The sequence below is a fragment of the Amblyomma mixtum genome, chromosome 4 (genome assembly GCF_055824585.1).
Source record: "Amblyomma mixtum isolate Tamu chromosome 4, ASM5582458v1, whole genome shotgun sequence".
Lineage (NCBI taxonomy): Eukaryota > Metazoa > Arthropoda > Arachnida > Ixodida > Ixodidae > Amblyomma > Amblyomma mixtum.
In genome coordinates this window covers 50,616,494-50,641,542 of record NC_143015.1, presented here as the reverse complement: position 1 = coordinate 50,641,542, position 25,049 = coordinate 50,616,494, and the positions used below count along the sequence as shown (strand labels likewise).

The 25,049-nt window shown below is 46.0% G+C and overlaps 1 protein-coding gene across 1 annotated transcript; it reads right to left on the bottom strand.

The window, feature by feature from the left end:
• Positions 1-1,290: 1,290 nt before the first annotated feature.
• On the bottom strand, positions 1,291-24,621 carry LOC149346471 (uncharacterized). Its single transcript, XM_089541345.1, has 5 exons — positions 24,592-24,621; positions 18,938-19,107; positions 18,226-18,302; positions 16,385-16,471; positions 1,291-1,415 (listed from the first exon to the last, which is right to left on the bottom strand). Exons 1-5 carry the CDS (start codon positions 24,619-24,621, stop codon positions 1,291-1,293), a joined length of 489 nt encoding a protein of 162 aa, XP_089397471.1.
• Between the last annotated feature and the right edge of the window lie 428 nt (positions 24,622-25,049).

Genomic DNA, 25,049 nt, shown 5'->3' with positions numbered 1-25,049 from the left:
ATTCTTGCAATAAATTTTTTTGTTTCGGTCTTTGGTGTTAGCACTGTGTACTTCTTTGGATTCTACGCTGTTATTCCTTTTATAATAAAAGCAATGTCGCGTGTCCTTGGTTTCCTTTCCACTGTAGTGGGATATACCCTGAGTTCGGAGATAGTGCATATCGTTTTATACTTGCCTCTGCTGTCTCCATGTCAATCCAAGCAGCGCAGCTATCGTGAAAATTAGGCGACAACAAGCCCTAACGGAAGCATTTCTTCACGACGGGCAGACCGGCATGAAGGCAGTCGAAGGCATCGAGGATAAAGTATCTGCTTTTATTTAAGAAAGCTGCGCTTAGTAAAGAAGCATTTCAAGCATTGACGAGTGTGAATATGTTTTAATGTATTAACGCAACAAACACACGAGCGATTTCGCACAAAGCTTGAGTATGTTAGTCGCTGGCTAAGACACAGTGTTTTCGGGTCATTTAGTGCGCTTTTGAATAACATCTTGGCTTTTTTTACCCGCTCGCTATTAACACCATGTACAAATCGTGCAAGGCGCTTCTGCCCCAAAAGTGCGCAATCTGCATACGAACAACGTAAATTTAAGTCTTCCTTTTTTAACGGAAGTGTTCAAAGCGGCTTGCCAGCCTACCGCACGTGCCTCTCTTGCAGTGCGTCGTCTAGGTGTTCTGGATGTACGAGTGCTGGTCACGGGTGATACGGGTGGTATGAGTCAGTAGGCTTCTGGTAAAGCTTAGCCAGCTTAGTTTAAGAAAGTGGGAAAGAAACGTTGAGGAGATCTAATCTGAGGGACTAGAAACGGCCACAGAATAAAATAAAACGCTTGTATACTTTCGGAGAGTGGAACTGATTATTTCAGAGCTATGAGTGCGTGGGGCTCATTCCTGAGTAACTTGTTTCACGGGTCATGTCAATACTTACATAAACGGCCCGAGGAAATGAAGATCCCTTAAGTACCAAAATACCCCTGAAACAATCCTAGAAAGAAACTGAAGAAAATAGGAACATTGCTGTGACAGTATATGAGCCACTGACGTGGCGAAAGTTGAAGTTTACTGGTGTCCCCCGATGGCACTGTATTCATCAAAGAGGTTTGACTCAAGGTGTATACATTTCTTTAAGCTTGCAAGTGCTAAGAGAAAAGATGAAACACGAAGGAATGTCAGTACAGCTTTTTAATCATTTATTTTGCTACAGCGAAACAGCATAGCAGAAGCTGTATTCATCTTGCAGGTGTTGAACCTCCCACTTACAATTATTCGGGTAAAATTCTTTTCTTTTCAAGTTAAAAGGGGCACATCTCTTTGCTGTACAGAGTATAGCTTTGTGGGCCGCATTTCTCCTGAAACTGCGTGACGCAGTGTTCCGGCACCGAATCCCTGTCCTCGATCTTCACAAAGAGGATGCATTCTGCAGAGAGAGAAAATGCACGAGCATTTGCAGAGAGGGATGTTTTTCTCTTGTTTCTTTCGTGAAATATTCGCGTTTAAACAGGTTCATGTAGAGAAAATGGGGTATAAAATGTTTCTAGAGGTGCGTTCTTGAGATTCGGTAAAAAGAAAATATGACATGCGTTTATAACTTTGACATGCGTTAAATTAAGGTGTGCCTTCCGACAGCAGCGAGCTGAAGGCCACTGCACACAACACAAAATTTAATTGATATGTCTTCAAGACATCGCGAATGGTACGTATTTTGTACTGCCTTTTGTTATGAGCGTTTGAAACGCTCAAATTGTGCGCTATTGCATGTAGCTCAGATTTGCGGAGGCCACCTAATGAAATTTGTACGGCAGTGTGCACAATCGTTAGTCTCAAAATTTGCCTGATAAGCCAAGGTGGTGGGAAATAACTTCTGAATGATAATTCTTATGTCGAAACCATCATTTCCAGGTGCCAGAACATTTCTTGATCTCTCAGATTCTTAAGAAATCAGTATTCTCAATAGAAAGGTGATTCTTATTAAGATACACTGTAAATAAGACAAACAACACATAATTGGCACATCTTTCGTTTTCAGATGTAATATTTATAATCAGGTGGAGAGGTCAGTGTTTAACTCTGAGTTCAGTTGAGGCGGAATTCAGGTGAGCTTAATACAGCAGCGCCATTTAGGAGTCCCAGGCAGAATTCTCATAAAATAACCTAACAGTGCACCTTCTTTTCCGAAGCAGAATACTGCGGACATATCAATAGGATAGAAGGCGCAAATAACGTATGTTATGACGACGAATGCACGCCTCTTATCGCTGAACAACATACGTGAAAAACATTTTAAGCATCCGCCTACCCCACGGCCAGCTAGCGATCCGAGCCCTAGGAAAGTCTTTTCTATATTTTAATGCGAGGGCATTATTTGTCTGCCTAACCAGATTTCACAATGCATCCATCTGACTTCAAAACAAAAGGGAATCGATGCGCTGGGCGCTCGCAGCGTTTGGACCGATCAAAGATCTGCCCCCTGCGTACACCACGTTGGTCCAATTTCCTGTTTAGTGGTTCTTGCTTGCCGACAAGAGGGGCTCTTGGTTTACCGCTACCAAATGGACCTTGAGGCACTCATCTTGTCAGACGATATGGCGCATTGCAAGCGAATACGACACATACAAGAGGTGCTCCTTGGAAGAAAGCGTCGGGTTCAACAGCCGAGCGACGCAGATACGCAGAGAAACAGGATGGTGGGAAGCAAAAGAGCCTACAACAGATGCGGAAAATTGTTCGCCACCGACGCCCAGTGAAGGCTGAGATATTACGGCGCCTAACATAGGTGCTTGAAGCCGCCCGACCTGGAGGCGACCACCATTTCTCCGAGGAAAATTAGCCGAGGCTTGGAAAGATGTGTAAAATTAGGCGCCATTGTCATCCAGAAGAACTGTCGACTGTCGGGCCTTACACCTACTTTGCGACTCCCTTGATAGAAGGCAGATTAGATGTGTCTTGCAGTGTATGCGATCAACTGTGGTTCACGACAGGCCTCACCCGTGTGCAAGATCAATAGCACGGGGTACAGAGCAGCGCCATGTCTTGTCGACTGATTATATTCTCTACCAGTTGTCTTGTCGAAAAATGTTTCCCTACTTTTAATTGATTCAGAGTTAACTATGGCTGGTTTTTTTAGTGAAAGCAGGTAGATGTCGCTACGCTCAGGTAGAAAATTAGCTTCAAACGGGATCGCAGAGTGGCTAGCATGAAAGACCCGGGCGTATACGAGAGCTGTTCCGAGCAAGACGAACGATCTCTGCGCCCGCATATGAATTTCATGCATGCTAACTTTGAGAAAAATGCTGAAAATACCCACGAAGTGGTTACGAGTCTGCAAGTACAACGTTTTAGCTAGCTGAGCTGTGAGAGCTAGGAATTTTAATAGTATTCGCCCGTCGAATGCTCGAACGCATATACAACAACACGCGTCGCATTTTGCACCACGCCTCTTCCGAAGTGTCTCGCCGACTTTTTTGGAACGAGAGCAGCACTACGCCATGTTTCGCCAAGGTAATCGGGTGTTGCAGTTTGACCTTCAGCCGGTGGAGTGCCGGAGGTGTGTCGGTGATGGCAGACCACGGTACTCGCCGCAGCTGCAGCCGCCGCATCGCTGCTCTGACCGTGGTGCGCCGATCGCCGCTTCGCCAGATGCGGTCATGTGATTATGCACGTAACTCGGCGTTTGCTATGGAGGCGACGCCGCTCGCGCACGGAGTTTCGCCATGGATGATAGCGCGGCTTACAGCGCGACTGAAAGGCCTTTGAGGCGTTTCAAGTGCATAGTGATGCTCTCGTTCTGTTTCACTAAGCTGAAAAGAGTTAAACCACTGGCCATTTTTTTCTTACACCTACACTGCTGGAGAAAGCTCAGCAGCGACTTGGCATGCTGCGAAATTTGACAAGCGAGTCGTTGTCCCCGGCGCTTTTGCCCATAATGTAGCACTGCACGTAATAAACATCTAAGAGCTTAGGCGCTAGAGGCAACACTCCATTTCAGGCGACGATTTACTGATGGCAGAGACGCCGCAAGCACACGGGGAAGCTAAGGCAGCACGGGCAGGAACCACCAACAGGCGCGGACTGCGCAAAAAGGCGACCCGTGCGATCACAACTGCGCTTGGTGCTTCCTTTCACTGCCTTTCAGACAATGTCTGCTGCGGAGGGCACCGCTGACGCCGAGGACGCAGCGAGACTGAGGAAGGAGCTATGAAGAGCTAACTGCCTAGAAAGAGTGAAAGAGGACTACAGCTCAGTGTTTTCGGTGAAGAACTGCTTTACCTTTGCATTTAGTTCACTATAGAATTAAATACGAATGGTCTCACAGTTTATTGCGAAACAGACGGGTGTGAGAGTTCGGTCAGAGAAGGATATGTAAAAGAAAAACCGCACCTGAGTCTCACATACTGAAAAATCTTGAGTTATAGAGACATTGCAAGCACAGCGCAAAAGACACAATAACAGAATTATGCATGAAACTACCAAGTTTGTAACATCACAAACTATAAATTGCGAACTGGAAGCGCTGTGTTCATGACTGCAACGTTTTGATACACTCAGGAACTTGTAATAAGCGTTGGCAGTTTACTTCTGTAAATTGTTTCTCAACATATATTCAAGGAATAATATAATTTGACCGCAAGGTAGTATACCCGTACCCATCCCATTAAGCACCCATTTAAATTACATAACATTTCTATAGAAAGTCAATTTTTTAATGTATGCTAACGAGTGTACCTTTAATTTACTTCATGCTCTTACCAAAATAGTAAAGCTAACAAAGTTCTTCATCAACCCCGCTCATGATCTACAAATACCTTTTTGAGAGTAAATGCTCGACACTATAGAAAAATGTCTGTGAGCCTCAATACGGCCACAGCGTCACTGTATGGTAGCGAATAATTTTCCTAACTTTTTATGGAAAAATACGAGCAAAACCAAAGCTGTAGTTTTCATACAGAGGGCACACATATATCCAATGATCTTAGCTTGCAGTATAATTCTGCACTGTCTGAACCCACTCAATCTGTTATACTGTTCGGTACTTATTTTGCGATGATCCTAGAAATTTTGTATTGCAAAGCTCAGCCTCATAATAGGCGCACTCAATCGAATCAGCTATATCTTTCCAACACAGGTGGCTGTTGAACTATAATGGCTTGTTCGCATCCCAAGATTTGCCATCTTCTTTGAGAGACAAATGATATCGAAACTGAACAAATTATTTCTATTGCAGACAAGGTAGTACGCGTAATAGCTAATGGTCAATATATTGAACAGTCCAAGCCTATTTCCGAAATATTTTACGCTATAAATTAGTCATAGGGCATAAATTCACGCAGCTTTCCACGTGAATATAGCTTCATCAACAGAAACAAAGCTCCATTCACAAATATAGCCAGCGTGGAACAAAAACTTATTTCCAAACCAGAAGATAGGGATTTTGAAGTCTACCTCATGTTAATTTTCGTGCAGTGTCAAAAACCGTTTTATTTTTATTTGCGTTCCTAATTTTATGCTTTGTATTTCCAATTTTTGTGCGTTATTTTGCTGTGTTTGTGTGAACTGCTTCTCGGCTCTGTGTGTTATTTTGGATTGAGCTTGATTTCTTAATATATTTGTAACCATGCAGCTCCACGCCAGTCGTCTAAGGTGCTCCCCTGTTCAAAGGCGTTAACAGCTGTCAATAAACCATGTTGTGCGCATTGGAAACGTGACATATACTGCAATATGCCGTCTAGTAGCTCTTGTGGATACAAGCCGCTTGATTTCACCATAATATCACCCTCATTTCTTGCAGATAGGAACAATAAGGAAAGAACAGTGTGCCTATTGTCTTCTGCTAGACGACTCTAATTTTTTTAAGCATCATTTCCTACCTAGAGCAGCGGCGCCTGTGTTCTCAATAACTGGGCGTCATAAACAGAGCAGTTGCAAAGGCAGTTTTAGCTGTACAAGTGCGGGCCATCTATTTGTGGACGTTTCGTCCAGTAATCTAAAACTACGAATTAAAGCTCCTCCTCGTGTACGATTGATCTGGGTATTTATTTCCAGGAACTGACTGCCGCACATGATGACCTGCACAAGGTGACGGTACGCGTTTTACTTTGTTTTCCTTAATACAGATTTGCAAAAGTAACAGTTCATTTCCTACAAGAAAAAAAAAAAGATTTAACCTTCTGTTTGGCGATGACAGCCTCATCTGCGTATGTCCCATAAAACTCAACGCAACATAACCATTATAGGCAGGAGTGGGGACGGAAAACACTTTTGCAACTAGCACCATTTTGCAACGTGCCGTGGACGCTGAGAAAGCATCACGTAAGATCTTAAACTGTTCAAAATGAAAGACAATCGCGTACTTCCTTGGTGATGAAAGTTTAAAATTCACCGCCAACTGGTATTGAAGGGTGTGATACAATAAACTTGCCGTTTCTGGTGCCAATCGCTTTATGCAGAGCAGTCAGTTCGACTAAACATATACACCAACGGAGCTTTTAACTCTAGATAATGGAATGCTCTTCGATAAAAACGCAGTCGCATTGTGATGGAGGTTGTGGTATTGTGGCAGTTGTTTTTGACCTCTATTTCAATGCCACGTACAAACCGTTGGCGATTAGTCAGTTCACGTTCAAATATTTTCTATTCACAAAATCACACCGTCGTCTTTCGCGATGTCCGCAGACGTTGTACACGACCCTTACCTAGCAGTCGGCCTGACTGGACAGATATATGTATAAAGAAAAGAGGTGTACAGCGATAATGGCTGTATGTGATGCGTGCGTCACGGAGCAGAGAAAAAAACGGGAGTGCTCAGAGCCCCTTGGTTCGGAACTACAGCGCACCGAATCCAGCATTCGTGTACGGCCTCAGGGAATCCGAACTATACCTCACCGCCAGCCCATGTGCTCTGTCAGGAAACTTCTGTATTATTTTACCCTTGGCTGTGGGCTCAGTGTTAAACAAAGAGCCAATCAGAAGTGGCGGAAGGAAAACTGCCACGATTATATGGGGGTGCTGCGATGCCGCGTGAGCTGTTCCATATTAGAGATGTAGCATTTGTACTAATTTTTGAGCCTTGAAAAACATGACTTTTTTTCTATACATTTCTTAGAGAAAAGCACGAAACAATTTCAAATTAAAGCGAGCTTCATGGGGCTGCTTGGTGTGTATTGATGAAAATGTTGATTAATCATTTCGTTGGTAGTCAGCACATTTGTCTGTGTTCTCCATCGCCACGTCTATCAGCGCAGCCCATTCATTTCCATCAAGTATGAAACATGCGCGGAATTTAAATAAGGACATTTATTTCTTATCATTGAAACTGCAAAAAAATATATTTTTTGCAGAAAAACAAAGTTGTTGCAAAGGGTCATCAGGAAAAAATTGTGACCTACTGCGTACGACAAAATTGACGCAAAGCATTGCATCACACCGAATTGCCAGGGCATGGTAGACAAATGATTACTTTCACGCCATTTACCACGTCCTGGTTCGAATAAATGTGCACAATTTTTTTTTTGCACGCACAGTCTTGCAAACCTATTGCGCAGCTTCGTGTACAAATTACCGTACTGCGGCCATATTCTTTCACGCGACGCAGAGAATAGGGAGTTAGGAATAACCGACATGCAACCGACGGCATTGATTGATTGCTACAAATATGTTACAACAACATGGCCGGCTCTACATGTTTACCAGTTGTTGTGTCCCCTTATTGCTTTTGTGTGTGTGCGCCCCCTCCTAACGACCACTCGCATTCCCCTCCTAACGACAGTTCGCATCCTCCTCCTAACGACCACTCAATCCTCCTCCTAACGACACTTGCCCCTCGTCGCACGCTGTCACCAGATGCCCCCCCACGGTGCGCCCCCGCACCCTCCTCCTGTTCTGGGAAGCCACTCCCTCCCGTGGACGCTTCTCAGCTCCCTCCTTTCTTCGGGCGGCCAGTTCGGCTCCTGCCTCGGTCGACGCTGGTCGCACCCTCATCGGCTTTAAATAAACGAAGTCTTAAAGTACCGTGTGCGTCTTTCGCTGCATTCAACACAGCGACCGGCCACGACAGTGGCGACGAGAAAGTGGATTCGACCCGTGCTACGCAACGCTATTGACAAGCCATGGCTACGCGAGGGTTTCCCAATCAGATACCAGAGTTCAACGGCTCATCGTGGTCATCGTGGGTTGGACGCCTTCAGTTCTACTTTGAAGCTAACAACATCACAGACCCAGCCTTGAAGAGGGCCAACCTGCTGACGCTGTGCGGGGAGCAGACCTACGATACTGTCTGCGCCCTTATTCAGCCAAGCACACCAGCGGCAGTGTCTTACGACGACATCGTATCAGCACTGCAAAAGCACTACGACCCGAGGCCATCAGAGGTCTACAGCCGGGCTCGCTTCCAACGACGAGATCAACTGGGAGGAGAAACTGTGAGCGCCTACGTAGCCGCGCTCAAGAAGCTCGCTGCCGACTGCAATTTTGGAACGCTGTCGACAACAGCTACCGGGCAGGAGGGAGACGCAGCTTCTTCTGCTAACACCACCATGCCTCCCTTGGACGTGATGTTACGCGACAGATTTGTGTGCGGACTGAGTGACGAGTCACTGCAGCAGCGCCTGTTCGCTGAGAAGGACCTCACATTCAGCAAAGCTTACGACATCGCCGTTCGAGCGGAGAGTGCCGGTCACCAGCAGAGAGGGATTCGCCGGAACACCGAGCCGGTACACCAGACAAGCAACCAGGTGCGCAAGCCTTCTGTTGTTGTAAAATCGGTCAAAAAGGCACAACGCTGCTGGCGGTGTGACGACCAACACAACCCCCAGGGATGTCGATTCCAGTCAGCCACGTGTAATTTTTGCCACAAGCGAGGGCATATCGAAAGAGCATGCATTACGAAACGGAGACTTGCCAAGATAAAGTCGCCTTCCCAGCCTAATCACAGCGTCAACGCCTCAGAGAATACGCCGCTATCTGATCTCCATGGAACAACATCAGCAACACCATCTGTGTTGTACGACCTGAACACCATGAATCTCGGCACGCGACCGAAGATTTTTACAGAAGTAAGCGTACATCACCAGCTGATTAAGTTCGAGGTGGACTCCGGCGCAGCCTGTACTCTGATCAGTGAGGACACGTTCCGAACTTCATGGCCATCTGACGCACCCGCCCTGCAACAAGACGACACGCACCTGCGAACGTGGTCAGGACAGAATCTGCCACTATTGGGCTCTGCCAACGTGCAGGTTAACTACAACGGCCAGACCCATACGCTACCTCTGCTTGTTGTGAAGGGCACAGGATCAAGCCTTCTAGGGAGAAATTGGTTTTCTCCACTAGGCGTGATGAAATGGAGTAAACATCAAAACGCCGATGCGCTAAGCCGTCTGCCACTAGACGCAACTGTTGACGAACCATTTACACCAGGAGACGTTCTGATGTTCGAAGCACTGCCAGAACCTCCGCTTACAGCAGGCACAGTTGCAGCAGCTACGCAGAAGTGCGCAGCTCTCCGGCTAGTTTACACAGCTGTTCAACAAGGCAACGTGCATAAACTCAAAGGGGACAACTTCGACGCTTACCGCAGGCGAGCTACAGAGTTGAGCACCCATCGCGGCTGCATCATATTTGGGTCCCGAGTTGTGATGCCGAGAGAACTACGCGCACAAGCTATGTCTCTCATCCACGCCGGACATCGGGGCATCGTTGCAATGAAAAAGTGTGCCAGAAGCTACATGTGGTGGCCTGGCATTGACAACGACATCGAAACAGTGGTGCGAGAATGCAAGCCTTGCCAGAGCAGCCGGAGCGCCCCGCCGAAAGCTCCTGTCCCAGAATGGGAAAAGCCAGACACACCATGGCACACACTGCACATTGATTTTGCAGGACCAATTGAGGGCTGCACTTTCCTTGTGGTCGTAGATGCCTACACAAAGTGGCTTGAGATAAGGCAAATGGGACAGACGACTTCGGCAGCAGTCATTGACAACCTCCGATCACTATTTGCAACGTTCGGCCTGCCGCGCAAGGTAGTGTCGGACAACGGAACACCGTTTGTGTCTGCGGAGATCCTCAAGTTTTATCGCGACAACGGGATCTCATCAGTTACATCGGCCCCCTACCACCCAGCGACAAACGGACAAGCCGAGCGCTACGTAGCCGAGCTAAAACGCGCCCTTGAAAGAGATCAGACAGGCTCGCTGCAGCGCCGCCTTGCGCGCTTTCTCTTCAAGCAGCACACGACGGTTCAGAGCACAACAGGCGAGACCCCCTCGAAAATGATGTTCGAGCGTGAAATGCGAACCCAGCTCACAGCCATCCTCCCCGAGCCAAAGGCAGAGACGTTCCGGGAAGAAAAAGCAATTCCGCGCTACCGGCACCTCTTCCCGGAAGAAGAGACTTCGCCCAGGACAGACCTAGGAGACACAGCGAACAACAGCCAGCCTACAAGTGTTTCTCCCCCGAGCGCACAAAGCCAGCGCGCCTCCACGCGTGAGCGCCGACCCCCTGCACGATACCAGGCAACTTTCTAAGGGGGAAGGAAGTGTTGTGTCCCCTTATTGCTTTTGTGTGTGTGCGCCCCCTCCTAACGACCACTCGCATTCCCCTCCTAACGACAGTTTTTTTTCTTTTTTTCATTCATTTATTTATTGGTCTTTGTTGCATTAAAAATGTACGCAAACACTGCCCGGACCCATAGCCAACAGCTAGTAACGGGTCCAATGGAAAAAAAGGTATACAAACATGCAGGCAACAATGTACCAAAATAAAGACAGTAAGTTAGTATAAAGAATGCTATACATCACTATCAACACTTGTAAGAGCATCAACAAAAGAAATACATATATTACAGATTATATAAACTAAAAACTTAGATCAAACAAAACGCGTAGAACTTATACAAAAATTAAGGGATCACAAAAAGCGAAGGGAAAATAGCTGTTAAGTATTTACAAAGCATCACAAGGGTACAACACACAAGAACAGGATAAAATGATTTCAGTGCACACTTTTTAATCACAAACATCCTTAGAATAGACGCAAATGTACAAATCTGTAAATAAATCAAGGTATCAGGATTCGGCTACATGCAAATAATATCTGGCAAATATCTAAGACGACTATTAAAAAATGAAAGTATGGGCTCAAAGTGTGTCATTCTTTTTAAGGTAATAATTTTTTATTCTAATGGAGAAGTTGTAGGCAGTCTTTAGGTCATGTGGTAGATTATTCCAAACTTTTACGCCCGTAAACTCTAGGAGACGCTCTCCATATACATTTCTTTTCACTGGCAAGTTAAAATTGCCGTACGTGCGGCTCCGTGTTGGAAGTGGCGGGATGTTAAATTTTGATATGTCAAACGGGAGGTTGTTTGTTATTATTTTATGGACACATTCAGCAGTTCTTTTCTCACGAAGTAAATTGAGGGGTAATACGCGTAGTTTAGTAAATAGTGCCTTACTGCGTACAGTGTAACTAGAAAATGAAATTATTCTAAGTGCTCGCTTCTGTAACTTTTTAATAGGCTCTAGGTATGTGCTATACGTCCAGCCCCACGACTCGATGCAATATGAAAGGTGAGTATGTATTAATGTGAAGTATAGGACACGGAGGATATTGATATCAAAGTATTCGCGCGTCTGGAGAAGAGCATAACAACCGGAAGCCATCTTAGTGCAAGTCGCCTCAATATGATGTTGCCAGTGTAAATGTTTATCCAGTGTGACTCCAAGATATGTAAAATTATTTGTTGACTCAAGCTGGGACTGGTTAATAGTTAATGTAATATCAGTTGAAAGAATTGATTTTTTCTTTGAGTGGAACAGTATGTATTTAGTTTTCTTAGCATTGATTGTTAATTTGTTTGTGAGAAACCAGTCAGAGATTTTTTCCAGTTCTATATTTGCTATGCTTTCAAGTTCGACCGTATGATGAGCAGTAACTACAATGGCAGTGTCATCAGCATACATGATGGCTTTGGATGAAGCTAATACCTTGGGCAGATCATTTACGTACAGTAAAAAGAGCAGCGGACCAAGAGTAGACCCCTGGGGAACCCCTGTGTGTAGGCGCTGAAGGGATGACGAGAAAGATTTCATTGAAACAATTTGTTGGCGGTTTGTGAGGTAGCTAGAGAAAAAGTCAAGCACCTTATCGCGAAATCCATATGTTTTTAGTTTATTTAGCATAATGTCATGGTTAACTGTGTCGAAGGCTTTCTTAATGTCCAGAAAGATAATTGCTGCGAGTCTGTTATTGTGTAAAGCATCATTAATTGCCTGGGTAAGAGTGATGACTGCTGAGCTGGTGGAGTACTGTGGGCGAAATCCGTGCTGCTCTGGGCATATAATGTTATATTTCTCAAGAAACTGATGAATACGTTTGTAAAGAATTTTTTCGAATATGGTATTAATAACACTAAGTACAGAGATAGGTCTGTAACTAGAAGGGTCAGAGGAGTCGCCGTCCTTGAATACAGGAGTAACACGTGCTATCTTTAGGGATGATGGGTATGTGCTGCTGAGTATTGAATGGTTGAATAAATGGCATAATATGGGTCCTAGAACATCAATATTTTCTTTAATTAGCTTCACAGGAATGCCATCGTAGCCTGCCGCCTTGTTTGTTGCTAAATCCATAACGACACACATCACTTCATTTAATTCAACTTCGTGCAGAACGAAAGAATTTAAAACTGGCCGCGGAAGATCACTGCTAGTACTTATATCAGGAAGTTTCGATGCTAGATCAGGGCCAACCTTGGTGAAAAATGTATTAAATTCTTCAACTGTCTGCTCAGTCACATTGGAGGGAAGTATGGAACGTTTTTTAAAGTTATGTGTCACCTCATTTACAATTTGCCACATTTCCTTTGAATTGCCAGTGGCGGCTTTAATTCGGCGTGCAAAATATTCCTTTTTGCGGGCTCTCATTAACGACACTGATTTATTACGTTCGCATTTGAACTGGTACAAGTAATACTGGTTAGTTCTATGATGTAGCCATTTGTGATACCAATAGTCCTTCTTCTTTAACACGTTCAAAATTTCTTCTGTCATCCACGGACAAATTGGCTTGTAACGCCTCGTGGCTGTTGTACTTCGGCTACTGTTTTTTATTAGATCCACAAGGGTGGTAATCAGGTTAGAGAACTCTATATTAACATCTTCATGATAGATTAGGTCAGTATTGAGGAATAACAACTTTTTGCGGAATGATTCATAATCTAGCTTTGCGTCAGTTCGCGATTTATTCTCTTTTATTGCAGGAGGTGTGTCTACGTTAACGAAAATCGGCAAGTGATCCGAAATTGGGGTTTGATATACGCCTGCTTGTGCGCCTGTGTCAATATTTGTCAGTGCATGATCGATAGATGTTGCCGAAAAAGTGGTTATGCGCGTCGGAGAATTAATCAAATTGCGAAAGTTGTATGACTGAAGTAGATATGTATAATCCATGGTGTTCGTAGAAAGTGTGTCAATATTAACCTCTCCAACGATTATAACTTCATTTTTGTAGTTCTTGGCTAAAGATGACAAGATAATTTCCAATTTGTCAAAAAACATGGAAAGACTTGAGCTCGGGGGTCGGTAAACTACGCCCACTACTAGTCCCCATTCAAGTTTCAGAAATAGTGCTTCAAGTTCAGGCGAACAAGATGAAAGTGATGATAAGATAGTGTAATGCAGGCTATCAGCAACAAACATCGCCACACCGCCACCACGAAACTGCGAGTTCCGTGGCTGTGATAATGTCGTGTAACCAGGAATTGTTATGTTTTCGTTCTTTTTCAGCCACGTTTCCGTGGTCGCTATGCTTTCAAAAGACTCCCCCTGTTCAACGATAAACGAAAGTAGGGGGCTCAGGTTTTTGTTGAGACTGCGAACATTACTATGAAGTATAGATATGTTTGTTCTGGAAGCCATTATGAGCTCAAGTCAGGGTGATTATCACTTTGTGCTTGTGTCCCATGGGCCCGAGTTATTCTTTCTAGATCTGCTTCGCAGGTCACATGAACCACCTTCGATTTTTCTGCTTTTTCTGCATCAATATTTTCCCTTCAGACACCCAAGCAAACTTCCAGCCGACATCGCGTTTGGTTTGGGTTGCTTTCCCCAGCAGTATCTTATTTTCTGGACACAAGTGTTCATTGACGAATATAGGATCAGTTCCTTCAAACCCAAGCATTGATGCGTTTAGTCGTGTCTTTTTTGCAGCAGCAAGGAATTTGTCTCGGTTGGTCCTTGCGGCAAACCGTACAATCACATTTGGTGGTCCTTTAGCCTTAGTAGCTACACGATGTGCAACCTCTATGGCATGGCTGGGTAGTTCTGTAGACAAGCATGAAGCGACTGTTTCAACAACCTTGTTGAGGTCCTCACTTTCAGCAACAGGTATGCCCTTCAGTTCGAGGTTGTTTTTCCTACTGTACTGCTTTAGTTCAATTAGTTGCTTCTTGGTTTCAGCAAGTTCCCTACTTAGAATCCGGTTCTCTTTCTGACACTCAAGGCCCAGTTTTTTCGCATCGTCAAGTTCTTTACGGAGAGTCTGAACTTCAGTTTTGAATTCTTCGAAGTTTTCATTCATGAAGTCCATCCCTGTTCTGACCGAGGTAAGTTCCGCTTGAATGGCAGTATTTGATGACTGCAACTGTTTTACTTCATCCTTTAGTTCAGTCATGACTTCCACGAACCTAGAAGTCATATCTGTTAGAACTCTGACTATTTCTTTTATACTGTTCGGTGTTTTTTCAGCGAAAGTGTTTGCAAATTCAGCTAAAGGATCACTTTTGCCTTCCATTATAACAGGGTGTATCTCTCACGGCCAATTCAAACAATGACGATAACACTTGGAATTTCAGAGCAGCCCGGCAGCCACAGAAACATAACAGATAATAGATTTGTGAGCCCACCTGCAACAAGTGAAGACAGCGATTTAGCAGAAGTGGTAGCCACAGCTGCCGGAACCGCTCTGAATGTCCCTTGACTGGCGCTCAGTCCCTTTATATTGGCGAAGATGACGCCCCCAGTCGCTGAACTGCCGCAGCACAATGACACCTTCCGTTGCGATAGCGTCCGATGCGCATGCGCATAGCTCCTGATGATCGGGCTGCTGCAGACGACCGCTTTTTATCACATGCCTGCAACAAGTGAAGACAGCGATTTAGCAGAAGTGGTAGCCACAGCTGCCGGAACCGCTCTGAATGTCCCTTGACTGGCGCTCAGTCCCTTTATATTGGCGAAGATGACGCCCCCAGTCGCTGAACTGCCGCAGCACAATGACACCTTCCGTTGCGATAGTGTCCGATGCGCATGCGCATAGCTCCTGATGATCGGGCTGCTGCAGACGACCGCTTTTTATCACATGCCTGCAACAAGTGAAGACAGCGATTTAGCAGAAGTGGTAGCCACAGCTGCCGGAACCGCTCTGAATCGCATCCTCCTCCTAACGACCACTCAATCCTCCTCCTAACGACACTTGCCCCTCGTCGCACGCTGTCACCAGATGCCCCCCCACGGTGCGCCCCCGCACCCTCCTCCTGTTCTGGGAAGCCACTCCATCCCGTGGACGCTTCTCAGCTCCCTCCTTTCTTCGGGCGGCCAGTTCGGCTCCTGCCTCGGTCGACGCTGGTCGCACCCTCATCGGCTTTAAATAAACGAAGTCTTAAAGTACCGTGTGCGTCTTTCGCTGCATTCAACACAGCGACCGGACACGACACCAGTTCACAAAGCAGAGCATGCAGGCTGCTTTTTACAGCGCATATTAAGGTTATACTGTGCAGAAACCTCCGTATAGAAATCTCGGCTATTTTTGGTGCTTCCTCTGGACAAGACATCTTAAATGTTTACATAAATGACCCGTTCTATGTCATCCATAATCCGGTGGTATGCTGCCAAAGTGAAGTGGTGTAGACAGGAGCCTTCCTTAAAAATAAGTGATAAACTTCGCTTACGCATCCGGCAATCACGAGCGCGTGTAGCCTAAAGCCTTTCAGTGCTGCAAGTGAGGGAAGAGTGGTTACTATCCACGCGATCCTTAAAAGCTGGACGGACAAGTCCTGGAAAGTAGTCTAGGTTGAAATAAATCCAGGTGCACTTGCGTGTGGAAACATCGAGTATGCACTGCTGCAGAAGGAGTTGCATCTATTCTTACGCGTAACTGAGAACCTCTGCAGCTCCCTTCTTCCCTTTCTCCGCATTCCTTACTAAAATCGCGTCATATTTGTGGTGGTGCAACGCATCTGTTACTTCAGTTCTCCTCGTGTATTTTACCAATTATTAATCTTGACCAAATATTGCGTTATTACAGCAATGAGTCACCAGTCTCGTGCGCAAAATTGTCGAGCAGTTTCATAACGCAGCTTTGTTCCGCTTCATATCAAAAGAAGAACGCTTAGCTTACGGTAAGTGCCGGAAAGTGGAAGCCGGGTTATGTAGCAAATCTCGCCGTCGAAGTAGAGATGCTGAGCCAAGCCCTCAATAGGGGCATCTGGAAAGAAAGAACAAAATAACCGGTTCAACTAGCATGGAGGTATAAATTGCAATCGCCGCCGTAATGTATGTCTCGAATTGAGAATAGAATCATCAATGGGGGAGTCCAATATGCACGCACACACTTCCTCACGCTAGCCGCTCGTAGTTTGCTTGGAGTTAGGATTCTGGTAGGAAGATCTCGCAGGCGCTCTTTGCTGCAGTTTTGCTTTATAACACAGCTTTTTTAACATTCTGTATTCTTGATGCTTCCTGAGAACTTGAACAAATCGCGGAAACTAGAGACTTTTCAAATTTCAGTAAGCCTTAAGTATTCTCATTATTTTCAGAGAGAGCGTTAAGAGATGCAGCTGCTTCTTTGTCCGCGAAAAAGATGTAGTTTCCGTTCACAAGAGTAAGCTGCCTACTACCCCTGTCAGACGGAAATTCGACAGCTCGTTAAAATTAAGATAAGGTGGCACCAAAGGAGAAATAGTTGAGTGTACTTGGGCACGAGCTTTTTCAAAGGCCAGCATCCCGAGTGGTTAGCGCGCTGATTTATGTAAGACTGCTAGTCCACATAAGAATACATCGAGGACATGACGCTTCTATATAAAAAAAAAACTGTTTGCAGTTATACTGAGTGGAAGGAACGCAAATTCTGCTGCAATAATGGCTTGATCTGCCAACTACACTGCACAACGATACACTGTTGAATTCTGCTGGCTACACTCAGTCACACTCGCCAGCTTGTTTCTGGCTTGCACCCTGCCGTCGTTGCGGTTGTGATCTGGTTTTTCTATTTTCCACTTCTCGCCTGCATGTGGTCTACGCTCGGTGGCCTCCGACAACGTGAGTGGCAATCAGCGCAGGTTAAACATTCGGAAATCACTCTTGCAGCGACTGAGGCTTCGTCGTTGAGCTTTGAGATTCAGGTAAGAAATCGAAAAGTGCACGGAATACTATGGCTTCTCGTAGGGAACATTTGCTTGCTGATAACACTTGCCTCATCCTGGCACACAGTGCGGTGACAGGTCTAGGTCCACCCAAGTCGTGTAATTGAGTCATGCAAGTAAATGAGCGAGAAGGGAACAATATGCTCGAGGCTATCGCCTTGGAAAAACTCGTCGCAGGAACTTAAAGCCAGCTGCGCTCGCGCGCAGAGGGCAGGGCCGCCACCGACACCTTTCGCTTTGTTCGATCAGCAGAGAACGTTGACTACTGAGAATACTGCGAGAGTGTAGTGGGCACGCTGGAATCCGAGTTGGTGAAAATACACACTAAGGCCGATATCCCCAGTCACAAAACAATACAAGCTGTATGCGGGTTAGAGTGAGCTGTTGAAGCGCTGCTGGTGAAGAAGGAGCATGCAAGCGGCGACGACAACAATTACAATAGATGATAAGTACTCAATGAGTTGTGAAATGAATGAAATGATCACCTCTGACATGTCCCTTTAGGTTTTCATAAATTGTCCTCTTTAGTGCCAGTAAAATACCTGCCATAAATTGCGAAAAAAGCACACCATTGGATTTTTGTCCAGTCTTAGCTGCTCGGTCGGAGGGCTGGAAAAAATTTAAAAGGCACATCTTGCTGTGCATCAGAAAGCCAGTCAGTTTCTATCAGTACGTACATAACAGTATATTAAAATAGCACAGAGTTGCCTAAAAATTAAAAGCGATGTCCATTAAAGCAGGTCTCGGTATGACACTAGTAAGCTGAAGCACTATGGAAAAGGTTCCGTCAAGAAAGGTGCAAAAATTGAATACTTACCTTCGCAGAGGCCGAATGGGTAGTAGCCCGAGTCGGAGACGTTAAGGCCAACGCAGTAAGCGCGTTTTGTCTCCCCTCTGAGGAAATAAAATATGCGAAGATTTGCATGAATGACCGTGTACAAAAAACTGCTAAACCACCTTGCCGCCACGCCAGTTTGGCTATTTGTATTATGGATTTTATCCCAAGACGCCACTATTTCTGAAATACTTCTATCTAGTCTTGCGTAGCCACCACCGCTGATCATTTCCTTACCATTGGTCTTTCTCGTCAGCTTGTACCGGCGCTTAAAGTGAAAGGCTTCAACCATATGCCTCAAGAGAAAGGCTTCCTATTTCGTTGGACTGAAAACTAAAAGCTGAGTTTGTTGGTGTTTCACCCAAAAGGAAGAAGCTTAATGCCCAAGATATGCACAATGAACATTTCGAGGATCCAGCGGAATATGGTTGATTTGGGTCCAATATTCCATTGCTACCTGCATTTTGTTTTCGAGTTGGCTCAATTTGATACAGCTCTAAGGTTTGATATCTGCTATTGTGAACAAATAATCTAAATCGTAAATAGGTAACCGTTCTTATAATTAATAAGCTTACTTCTTAATGCAATATATTTATTTGTGAGCTTTTAAGGAAGTGCAAACAATATTTCGAATGATGTCGGTAGTTGTGCGTTTACAAGTAGGCCATAGAAAGCAGGCACGCTGCTTACTTACCCACTTCCGTCTGCGTAGTGAAGAACGTAAATAGCGAATTTTTCTTCAGGGAAGAATACTGGCCGAGTGGTGTACATGCATCGCTGGCTGGGGTCGTTGACGGAGTCGAAAATTGCCACGTCACTCGCCAGCGCTGCGGCCGCATCTATCAATTCCTGCGTCTGGTTATTCTGAAAAGGATTTGTGAAGTGCGTCGTGAGGACAGTTTCAGTAAACCCACGAGATCCTGTTCGACGTCAGTGCGAGGACTATGCTCCCAGGTAGTCGAAATTATTTCGAAGCACTCTACTACGGCACCCGTTTCTGTCTTTCTTCGTTCACTCCCACCTTCCTCTCTTCCCTTACGTCAGAGTTCGCGTGTCCCCTGAGATTTGAGAAAATTACTGCTCCATTTTCTTTAATCAAAAACACAATTTTCTACGGAATACTTAATTTAAAAAGTCTCAGTGGGTCGTAGCGTAGGAATTGCATCAAAGATGCTTCAATTTCTTTCTTGTTGTATCTGTTTGGCTAGCATATCAATGCAGTCTATTTACTCGAAACCATGAACCGTTTCAATTTTCACGCACAAAAACATAACCAGCCATCCATAGCGGCGCTATGCAAATTAACAGTTTTTAGGCATATTTTGAGGTGTGACACATGGGAGAGTAGCAGCATGAGACAGCTACCATGGTTTTCTGTGGGAGATTTACTGCCTTTCACTTTAACCTTCACTTCCTCGAGCCAAGCTTTTCCATCTGCGACTTGAAATAATTGAAGCAGCACGTCTGAACAAGCGTCTGGGCCTCAATAAGACACTACGAAATTTAGGAAAGACGTTGTGTATCGCATAGCGCGAGCGGTGAGAGAGTATAGGCTCAAAAATTTCTTCAACAATAGATATAGGAATGGTAATTTTTAATAAAGTGAGATTAGAAAAAATTTTATGGAAAAACCTCAAATAGAAGTAAATTAATATTTACGCCTCATTCCACTGTTCAGTTTCCATCTATATGAAATATTCGTAAAAACATTATTATCCGAGACGATTGCAATCTCAGGAATGTATTGAAGAACATCGGTAGCGGACAAGGCTCCGTGACGCCAAGCGACAGACTTTAAGGAACGCAATAGAATCGGCCACCGTCCGCTCAGTGACAGTATCTAGCGTTCAGCTAGCTGTCGACGAGTTTCGAATAGAGGACGAAGACAAGTCCTCTTGACGAAACGTTGGCAATCACCCTGACGCTTTCCTTACCCTTGTCGCTTTGTGATTATCAAGAACTTTCTGCCTACCTTTACTCTGCATCGTAATAAAGGGTAAGACGATGGCGCTGAGCCGCCTGCGCAGTGAAGGAACTGCTCGCGAACAAGTCACTCTGACGACTTATTGCAATGTGTGAGTTGCTCGGGGAAGCTCGCATCGAAAACACAGCAAGGGTGCCTTGCTGCAATGCCTGATGTGCATGTGCTTTGGCGCGCACCTCAGAGCGAGGGAAACACTTTAATTGAGAATATTTGTCGTGGTTGGGTCCTAGAGCGCACCGCTAGTTTTTGCTGCAGCCCAGGCTCTTTCTAATATACTCGTCTGGACGGCGATGCCGCGAAATGAGCAAGATAGCCTACTACTGCTGGAGTGTAGTTGTAGCCTGGAATTGTAATGGCGTAACCTAATCCTGCAATATAAGCTAGGTTTCTACCCAGATGAGTGGAAAGTTAAGACCCTTGAGTTAAGTATTGGAAATGATATCCGCCTTGTTGAGCATTGATCTATAATTTAGTGCGGTGTTTAATACACCAGCTTTACGGGCACTGCGGGAATACGAAACTAGGTCACAGCAACAGCAAATGCTCTGCTACATTGAGTCGCATACGCACCCTTTTTGCGAAAATTTCATTCGTTTCGGTACACAGTTGAGAGAAGGCACCGAAGGCATCGAATCGCGACGCTGAAATGGTATGTCGGCACGCGTTCCTTACGGCGCTCTATATAAAGGAAACATTGTGTCGACGGCGAATTTATTTTACAGAGTTGGCGAGACTCCACCACCATTTCCCTCTCCGTTCCCGACCATCGCGCTACTGCACCTGTGGCCTGAATTCGTGGCATGCCGTTGTTAACTAGACAAGGCGGGATCACATTGAAGTGGCAGCGTAGAGGCCTTCTCTGGTTCCGTGGTGAAACCTCAAACACGGCTGACCTCCAAAGTGTGGGAGTTCGAGATCCAAGCGCACCCGTTCAACTGGCAAGGTTCTCAAGTATGAGCTCGGTACAGCCCTACAGAATGTAGCCACGGATAGACGGGTGCCGCCAAAGCTGTGGTGCTATTTTCTAACCGGTGATTCGCTGCCGAAAGCTGCTGGAGTGGCGCACAGGATTAAAAGCGCAGAGACAAGGGAGGCCGCCATGGCTGTGAACTCGTAGGCGCCCTTAACGGTTGACCGGCGGCTGTTAAACTAGGCTGTTAAACAGACCAGGCTGTTAAACAGGCATTGGTCTTATATGTGAGCATCCTGCACGCGACGACCGGTAATGATGAATGAGTTTTTTGCTCTCGCACGGTAAACAAACAAATATATGAACCACGCTCAGAAGGCAGCTGCGCGGAAGTTCAGAAATTTAGCCTTACCATACGCACAGTAAAAATACACGTCCGGGGTGAATGACATTTTCACGACACGTGACGAGGAAGGGTGCACTGTCCCCTTTTAAAACCAAACTGTTTCTATTTGGTACACATCTGCTGCATATCCCAGTGGGAAAGCACAACAGGAAGTTTCTTTGTTGTCACACCAGATTTCATGGCGCCAAACAACGGCACACTACATGGCTGCGTGATATCGCTGTTGTTGTCAACGTGGGAGTAATAGGGCTCAAGAAAAAGCTCCGGAATATGATGGGCATCACCTGCGCAGTGTACGTGGACGATATCACAATATCTACATCTATGCGATCGCTAGCAAAAAGAAAAAAGAAAATTTGCAGAGGGCAATACACCAAGTCGACCAGTACATAAGGCCGAGCAGCCTGGCGTGCTAGGCGAAAAAGTCGGAAGGCGTAAGAATCAAGAACGGCGCGTGAACGTACGGCTCTCCGATCGGACTGAAATTCGGAAACGAGCCGGTACAGGAGAAGACAAATCAAAGTCCTTAGCATGCGGTTGCAAAACACAGGACGGCGCAGGCAAACCATCGGCTCCCTGAAGAACACAATGAAGCAAGTCACCAGAACGGTGCAAAAAATCAGCAGCAGAAGGAAAGTCATGACGGATGAGGACACTCTCAGGCTAATAGAAGGCCTAGTGACGAGGGGGGTGACATCAGGCTCTCCTGCGACGAATTCAACAAGCAGGATAAGCTCATGCTATTCGACACAATTCTACTCAAAGCCTACGAAACGACGCGCCAACTTCCGCAGTCAACAACGACGGAGAAGCTGATGGCCTTGGGAGTATCGAACACAGTTAACGACCTGCGAGAAGCGGAGAGAGACGTACAAGCGGGCATACTTGCGCAGACGAGAACAGGGAGGTACTTACTAGTGCAACTATAGGAATATCCAGGGGCACCCATAAGAGCAAGCACCAACTCAGAGACGAAGACAGGAGAAAAATCCACGTAAGACCACTACTACATTGGTACATGGTTGCGAAACTTCACCGCAAGAGAAGACAAGCAAGGGTCCGGGCCCTCGACAGGAAATTTTGAGACAACCTCAGCGGGCTTACAAGGACGCAGCCAAGAACAGATATGAGCGCGCGTTGCAACGGACACAGGCCGGAAGGGGGCTAAAAGAGCAAGCGTAACGACAGCGATCCCAAGCATGGAAGCTGCTGAAGAAGCTGCCATCGCTCTAGCAATCGTCTAAGGAAACGCAGCAAGACAAGATTTTGTTATAGCTACAGGCTCCCAAAAAGCTTGTCGGGACTACATGCGACACTGAACCGACACGGCAGCAACCCGCAAACTCAAAAAGGCACCAAGAAGCACAACCATCGGCAAAAACTAAATGGGTTCAGGGACACGACGAAATCAGGAGCAATGAGGTAGCCGGCGAGTTAGTCCGAGAATAAATCAACACAGCAAGCTGTGCTCTCTGAGAGGTTCAGGGTTGGGATTGTTACAACCTACTGGTGGGCTTACTTGCTTGCGAGAATGGGATTAGTCTTGCAGGACATGCTGGAAATTGCTCCACCGTAGCGACATTTCAATACTAAAGAATGCCCACAAATCAGGAACATACCTGATATCTGAATGATTGACACAGCTCTAAACACGGTCATCTATAACAGTTTGTAGTGAACTCTTGCTTTCACCATTTGGAGTCTAAATCGGAGTCGTGGAGGAACTTAAAAGAAACCATGAAGGCTCCTCTCTCCATGACTGTTTTCCGCACGGAGTAGTAAATGTCCTGAAGGGAACTCTGAAGGCCTCCTGTATTCTTGAGAGTAGTCAGCACATACATTTCCGCGTTGTACACTGGGCAGCATATATGATAATGTTATGTATCGGCGCACACACCTCATGTAGAACACAGCGCAGATGTCGCCAGACCAGTCTTATACATCTCCGCAGGTATACGAGCACAGCCCGCCTAACTCTGACGTAGTAATATAGCCTGGAATTTTTTTTAGTCCCTTGTTCACACATTGCATGTTGGGTGAACTTGACAGGGTACTAAATGGCCGAGAACTATTTCCCTGGAAACGCCAGGAGCATCTTCAGGGAATTTTCTTGATGCATTACCTTACAGCTTTTTATGTGCGAGACTGCCCTCCACCTCGTTGCCTGAAACATATATGTGAGGGCCCGCACTAGAATCGTATAGAGAAGCCTCAGCTCTGCGTATTATGCACCATTCGTAGCGAACTACGAGGCAAGACATCAGTAGGGACCCGCGGTCTAGTTTAATAACGGCAATTTAGATTCCGTCAGGATAGCAACAGGTTGAGCCGTACAAGAACCTATCTCCGTTAAGCTGCCTTGATTACAACGCTTTTGGCTTTTGTGGAGGGCATGGCTTCAGTAGAGCATATAGACCAGGCGGTATTAAAATAAAGACTATGAAAAGCAGCTGCGCTTATCCTCTGTCCTTATCCACAGAACCATCAGTGAAAATTACGAGTGAACGCGTTGCCGTTAAAGAACATCTGCAATTAGCGCGCATGTTGGGAGTCGACACTGTACAGTAGAGGCTCTCAAATGACCAGGGTGGTTTCAACCGCTTGCTTTGTCTTCAAGATAGAGTAAAAGATAGAGAGCTTCATCCGCTAAACATAAAATGCATTATTATGCCCCTTACGCCCGCCCCCGGGGCACCTCTAGCTCCCGGCTTCAGGCACTATAGGCCTCTGCAACACGGCGGCGGGGCTTATAGAAGCCCACATAATGGGCAAATATGCGCGGCTCTCGCGCACGGCGACGGGCCGCCACATCCTTAGCCATGTTGGTATCCGCTGCGAATCCTTCTTTCCACCCAATGCCTGCCTTCGCCTTCAATTCACCAATGCGTACACATTAGCCCCTTTCCCCGTAGCAAGCACCATGTCTTCCGTACTTGTCGACGGCAGAAAAGGGCGCAGACTCTGCAGAAGCGCTGTGACAGTGGCCAATATAGATACCGCCGAGTAATGCCGCTGAAACGTCTTTGCGGTCGCAGTTAGGGGCCATACCGGCCCGCCCACTTTCTCTGCCTCCGTCATGACTGCCTCCTGCGATATTGCGATCAGGCAGCCATCGTGCTAGCGATCAGCTCCTCCAAACAAACCCCCCCCCCCCGCTCCTAATTATTATCAGGGACCCCAAAACCGCAATCAATAAAAATCTAAAGGGCAGCTCTCTCAAAGCCCCCCCCCCCCTCCTCACACCATCCAGAATATCTGGACCTCCGCTCACTCTTCCGGAAACTCTTAGGCAACCAGGTGGCCCACACACACGCCCGAGGTATTACTTTCCAGGTGGTACCCAATCTTTATACACGCCAGGGAGAGAGGTCAGCGAAGGACTGGCTGACCGCTTTTCAGGAAATCACCCTGAATTAACGACTTGACCAACACCTTCACTCACCAGCCGACAGGTCCCTATCAGGCACGCACAAAATCTGCTGGCGCCAGGTTGAAATGCATGCTTT